At 35.4% G+C, this 6,934-nt stretch overlaps 1 protein-coding gene across 1 annotated transcript; it reads left to right on the top strand.

Annotated features, from left to right (window-relative positions):
• The first annotated feature begins 256 nt into the window (after positions 1 to 256).
• LOC18096458 (autophagy-related protein 18a) lies at positions 257 to 3,704 on the top strand. The gene is made up of 4 exons (XM_006386694.3): positions 257 to 1,264; positions 2,188 to 2,395; positions 2,917 to 3,043; positions 3,446 to 3,704. Exons 1-4 carry the CDS (start codon positions 380 to 382, stop codon positions 3,534 to 3,536), a joined length of 1,311 nt encoding a protein of 436 aa, XP_006386756.2. The 5' UTR covers positions 257 to 379; the 3' UTR covers positions 3,537 to 3,704.
• Positions 3,705 to 6,934: the final 3,230 nt, after the last annotated feature.

Here is a 6,934-nt window from a genome sequence, read left to right as displayed (position 1 = left end):
TGTGGTTTAAAAATATAATTTGAAAAGATATTAAATAAATATATTTTTTAATATTTTTACTATATTAATATAAAAAATTTAAAATTTTAAAATAATTATTTTTAAATAAAAAATACTTTAAAAAATAATTTACAATTCCGGTACCAAAGCAAAAGCAAAGCATCCTCTCAAGCTCGCGTGTCCGTAAATAAACGAATCTCCACGAACAATAAAATAATTAGACGAAACTATCCCCAATCTGAACCCTCTCACAAGCTAACCAACATGAACAACATAGTAATTGCAGATCAACCTGTATAGTCACCATTTCTGTCTCCTGTTTCCGTTTCACAGTAACCCCCTTAATTAACTCGAAAATTCTCTTTTAGGTCCTGCCTCCATGGCTACTCTCTCAGCGTACTCCTCTCCTCCATGGCCTAACCCGGACCCTAACCCGGAACTTCTGGCCCCTCAAGATGAACTCGATTCCCAAACTCAGTCCCCGTCTGAGCCTCAATCTTACGGTTCCCTCTCTTCTACTATGCCTCCAAACCCTAACCCTAACCCTAACCCTAACCCTTTTTCCAATTACAACACCTCTGTATCTTCTCAGCCTCAATCAACCTCACAGCCGCCTCCGATTTCTCTTCTCCATGTCTCCTTCAACCAGGATTCTGGGTGTTTCGCGGCAGGAACTGACCACGGGTTTCGGATCTACAACTGCGACCCCTTCCGCGAGATCTTCCGTCGCGACTTCGATGGCAGCGGAAATAGTGGCGGCGGGATTGGAGCGGTTGAGATGCTTTTTAGATGCAATGTTTTAGCTCTTGTTGGTGGTGGACCTGACCCTCAGTACCCTCCGAACAAGGTCATGATCTGGGACGACCATCAGAGTCGATGCATCGGCGAGCTATCGTTTCGGTCTGAGGTCCGGTCCGTGAAGCTAAGACGGGATAGGATTATTGTTGTTTTGGAGCAGAAAATATTTGTTTATAACTTTGCGGATTTGAAGCTTTTGCATCAGATTGAAACCATTGCGAATCCGAAAGGGCTCTGTGCGGTTTCGCATGGGGCAGGATCGTTAGTTTTGGTTTGTCCAGGATTGCAGAAAGGTCAGGTTAGGGTGGAGCATTACGCTTCAAAACGAACTAAGTTTATTATGGCGCATGATTCGAGGACTGCGTGTTTTGCTCTCACGCAGGATGGGCAGTTGCTGGCTACTGCTAGCACTAAGGGTACTCTCGTTCGGATTTTCAATACAGCTGATGGCACCCTGCTTCAAGAGGTATATATTTTCATCTCTTTTACGCGGATTGTATTTTCGAAGCTGCCTAGTCTGTATAGCTAGCTGTATTGATTGTGAACTGTTGTTGGTGCATTGTGGTTTGGAAATAGTTGAGGCTGCTGGTAGATATTCTGTGTCGTTTTGCTTTGTTTTGTACAACTCCACAGGGTTTGAAAACTTTTTGTGAGGTGTTGAATTCTCATTTTGACACTTCCAAAAACGAGGGAAGGCAATACAAATGATGATTTAGTGTTAGTTGATCTAGACAACCGTTAGTTTGGTATAGGGATGTATCCACTGTATGTGGCTTTTGTTGATCTTTCTTTTTTCTTTTTAAATAGAGCTTCAAGTCCAGTTATAGATAGGAATTGTAGTTTGTACCGTGACTAAGGTTTTGCTCTTATCAATTCGTGATATCATACGACCTGCTCTTAGCCTCTTACTGTAATAGTTGTGGTCATTCAGGTCAAAATATAGGGAGAGTTCTTTCCTATATGGTTTGCTTAATGACATATGAAATATGATGTATTGATTGTCAGCGCTTTCAATGTATTGGCATGTAATTGCAATGTTTGAAGGGGAAACAAGAAATTGTGTGTGGATATGCTGCATGTGGGTGCTATCTCTGCTCTGAATGCTTTTAGTTGATTTATTTTATATTCACATCTGTGCTTCAAATTACAATTGTCATTTAAATAAATGGACTATGAGGGCTCAATTACATTTCCTTCACTGGGTAATGTCCTTTTTATATCCAAATCGTGGCTGCCCCCCCCCAACAACTATGCCATGTCAGCATTTGTCTGTCATGTTATTTGTGAATTGTAGATAAGTAAGTTTTTTTTCAGCAAGGATATGATTCTCATAATTATTATATTGTGAAATTTCATATATGCCAAAACTAACTAGATGCTTGAATGTAGGTGAGGAGGGGTGCAGATAGAGCAGAAGTTTATAGTTTGGCATTTTCTTCAACTGCCCAGTGGCTAGCTGTCTCAAGTGATAAGGGCACTGTCCATGTCTTCAGCCTTAAGATTAATCCAGGATCTCCAGTGATTGACAGGTCACAGAGCACAAATGAGCCTAATCTTGCTCTTACATCACCTGCCTCTTCATTATCTTTCTTCAAAGGTGATGGCCTTTAACCTTTCTCTCTTCCTATTGTAAATTGAACATTATGCTGTAGTCACTTTGGACATTGTAACTTAATCACATGCACTTGACGCAACAGAGTTTTCTTAAACAGTATTAGTAACACTTGGGAGTGATTTCCTTTGAAATTAGAATGGCAAACATTTTCAATTTGTAAAATAGAAGAAACAGATAATGAATCATCTGAGATCTAACACTAAATATAGGTGAATGACTTTTTAGCAAGTTGTTATGTCCGACTAACATTGCTAGTTAAAGAACATTAATAATGAAAATTTGTATCATCGACCCCGTTGAACTGTTTCCTAATAGTATCACTTTGAATACGGCACCAGTAAATCCAGCAAGTAGGGATCATATCCATTCACTGGAAGGAGTTTTTATTTCTAATCCATATGCAGCAAAATTTTGACAATTTATACTTGTTTTGAAGTTGTGCACCTAGATCAAGGGTTATGTATGCATATTTTGTTGTATTTTAATTAAGATTTCACCTGCAGGAGTTTTACCAAAGTATTTCAGCTCAGAGTGGTCGGTGGCTCAGTTTCACTTAGTTGAGGGTTCTCAGTACATTGTTGCTTTTGGTCACCAAAAGAATACGGTGGTTATTCTTGGTTTGGATGGGAGGTAACAAGACATCAGTTCTATTCTGCTGCTGTAGAAATTTTACATCGATTTCATTTAATATGATTTTATACTGACGTCACTGGTAGATAGTGATGGGGAATTAAAGGAGAGGAAGGCTTGAAGTGGAAAGTGCATGAATTTTCTGGGGAATTTTCCCCATAATGTTGTGCTTCAGTGTACCTTCAACGATGAATGACTTTGCATCATTTTTCCATGTTCTTTTCATATCTCTTGCCATCATGCTCTTCTGGCCTCCACATTGCCCCCAACTCTACCCCTCATCCTCACCGGAACCACCACCTCAACTTCTTGCCAATTTTTTTTTTTTGGCATGGCATTATTTCTTGATAAAAGAAATTTCTGGAATAAAATTGTTGATAGGCAGTTTGGTTATGTTTGCAGTTTCTATCGTTGTCAGTTTGATCCTGTGAATGGTGGAGAGATGACTCAGCTGGAATATCACAACTTCTTGAAGCCAGAAGCAGCCTTTTAAAGAGGCATCTCATTCATTCTGGAAATATGTATTTCTTCTCCCATTTCTATTTGGGTACTTCCTGCATTGCCTCATCTATATGGCTATATTATGTTGTAAATATGTAATTATAAAACTGTAAAGTAAGTGAAAAAAGAAATAAAAAAAGAGAGGAGATTATTAGTGGAATTATTATGCCATTTCGAATTGCAAACTATGCTAAAATGGTATCGCCTTCCTCATTTAACAGTGCAGGAAGGATTTACAAGTCTCAGGAGTCGTCTGTTTTGTATTCGGATGTGTGGTTTGAGCAGTGACTAAAAATGTAACTCTGAATCCTGACTCGACAATACCAGTTTTGGCGTTGCTCTTAGTCTTTGTTCTTTTCTTCCCCCTCATTCCCTGTTAACTCGCAAATTCCACTTTGTATACAAATCTGTCGAATTTTAACGGTGGTTTTCTGAAAAGATTTCTCGATGATATAGTGATTAGGAGGGAGTGAGCAAAAGTCCGAGGTGGGGATGGACATTTCCTAGTATGTGTTTGCCTTTGTTCCGACGGTGGTACGAAAGTAGAGTTGTTAAGCAACGATTAACTTAAAAGTCAAGACAGGCAGAAGAGCCTGTTCGTGTTTTCTTCAAATAGACATCAATAGTAGTTTGAATGTCTAACAAGGAAGTTCATTTTGGAGCGTTTATTACTTGGTTAAATGGTCCCTTAATGTGTTCTGTAACCACGTTCTTCGCTTCATGTTATTAGTGACTGCAGTAGTAAATCCTCTTCTGATGGCAGAAGTAATTCTGGTCATGTGAGCTTCGTATGAGGATGATAAATTAGTAGTTGCTCCAGCTGTTTGTATTAAGTGGCCGTTTGGGAGTGTGGCTACGGGTGAGGTTCACCCGCAGCCACACATGACAATGTTTGGTTAAGGAAAATAAAATGTGTCTTGCTGGTAGAACCCACTAAAATCAGAGATTGGACCGTAGGTTTTGTTTAGCTGCTTCTCGTGGTGGGAAAGGAACGTCAACAGTGGAGCATGGCTCCACTGCGCACTGTTCACTAAGTGAACATTTTTTTTTTTTGAAAAACCAGCACGCAAAGTTTTATTTTTTTTGAAAAACTAGTGCAGTTAATTAATTGCACTCGTATTGTTCACGTGAACGTGAAAGTGAACAATATTTTTTTTTGTTTTTTTAAAAAATTAGTTTAAGGTGAATTAAATTTACTCGTACTGTAATCTCAATTTTATTCATGATAATATTTTACCTAATTTTATTGCACGCATGATAAATCATGGAAACTGTAGTTATTGCCGAATGAATTTTGTACGTAATGAAATTGTTGATTTTTTTTTAAAAAATTATGTTTTACTCGAAAAACTAGTATTTAATATTATTTAATAACACTACATAAATTAGAAGGATATCGCATGATAACGTAGCATTTGTGAAATTTGATCGCAATTCCAATTATGTTCTTGCCGGGTCCGGCCCTAGTTAAAAAAAATTCAGTTTTTATTTTTATTTTATTTTATTGTGTTCTATTCAAAAAATTAGAAGGAGATCGCTTGATGACGTAACCAAAAATTCAGTTTTTGTTGTTGCGCGCTTAAGAAACCATGAAAAATATAGTCATTGTTGGATAGATTTCGTATGTGATGACATTGCACATAGTTTAATGGAATAATAAAAAATATTTGATATCAATATTATTTATTTCATGATGTAATAACAGTAGTTAAATCTACAATATTTAAATTAAAAATCATTAATATTAATATATATATTTTTAATTATTTTATAACCTCAATTTGAAAAACATTTTTTTAACCAAACACATTAAACTACTTTTTCTTCAACCTCAATTTCAACCACAGTTTTAACCAAACACCTATTTTTTCAAACCAACCTCAACTAAAAGTACTTTTTATAAAACAACTTTTTTCAAACCACAACTACAACAGCTACCGCAATACCAAACACACTCTAACAAGATGAATATATAGGTATCAGTGGTCCCATTTTTTTAGATGGTTGATCTATATTGTCTAGATTAAGTAATGCAACAATTTAGCTATAGACAACACATTTCAGTCAACATCAATACAAGTGATGTGTTGCACACCTTAAATTGTCAGGGTAAAAATGATTATTATGATTTGTTAAAACGTTATGAAGCTTATATATCATAATAGGATGCATAGAGGAATGGGATATTTATAGAGATACATCATGTAATTATAGAGGAGTAGTATATGATTTGGTACATGGATATCACATGTCAGGTCATTACATCGGATTCCAAGCAGATTCCTCCACCCACAGATATGCAATACGAGCAACATGTCTAACGGATTCAAAATACTGTAAATAATCAAATATTTTTAGAATTAATTTATGCTAAATGTTGTATTTTATTTATTGATCTTTTAATCTAACATTAATTTTTTTTTGTTAATATTAGGTTAACTTGTTGTTACGGGAGGGTCGAGAGGCTGCATCTATGTATCGTAATATTGACAAAAAACACAAATATATACCTATACATCTCGGTGGTTCAATGTTTGTTATAATGCACTTGAGAACTTTGAAGAGATGCTAACTCTTGATGATGTTGTGGAAAAGAACAAGGCCACTTAGCCAAGAACAGGAGCATGATACAATTGTGCTATTGATGAACTCAAATCATCTAGTAAATGACATAAATGTAGATAGATAGATGAGTTATATTAACATATTTTAGGATTTCAATTAGTAAAATGTTGCATTATTTAAACATTTCATATTCCTTTTGTATGTATGCATGCATGCTTATTTATTTGCATTAATCTCATGAAAACATTCTTAATAAAACAACAGTTCATAAATGTGACGGGTGAAAATAAATGAGATTTATGTTTTGAGTTATAAGTCTAAGACTACGTGTGATTATAAAATGTGAGAATTTATTGTGTTTAATTATTGTGGTTACTTACAGGTATTTTTAAGTGGAATCAAATTTTAGGTAGTGTTTCTAAATAAAAGAAACTCTGCTAAAATTTTGTTAAAATAAAAAAATTTCTTACTCTCTAAAATCATTAACTAAATTAAATATAAGATTAACAAACTAAATAATCAAATTATTGTTATTATGCAATTTAATGATAAATCTCGTAAGAATTTTTTTTGGTTAGATTTAGACGTGGAGGAATTTTGTTGTGGATTTTCATGGGAAGACTGAGGATAGTTACTCACAATTATAAAACACGATATAATTAATTAGATGTAATATTTCAGAAATGCGCATCAATTAATCATCGCAATTATGGCGTTACTGAAACTTAACATTTTAAAGTATACTACTTCGCGTATACTTTGTGCTGCTGGATAAATTCACCAAACCTTTTTTACTTTCCATGTTAATGGCACAATATATCCAAT

This window comes from Populus trichocarpa, chromosome 2 (assembly GCF_000002775.5).
Source record: "Populus trichocarpa isolate Nisqually-1 chromosome 2, P.trichocarpa_v4.1, whole genome shotgun sequence".
Classification (NCBI taxonomy): Eukaryota; Viridiplantae; Streptophyta; class Magnoliopsida; order Malpighiales; family Salicaceae; genus Populus; species Populus trichocarpa.
The sequence above is the reverse complement of the archived record's forward strand: the minus strand, read 5'-3'. Positions and strand labels throughout refer to the sequence as shown.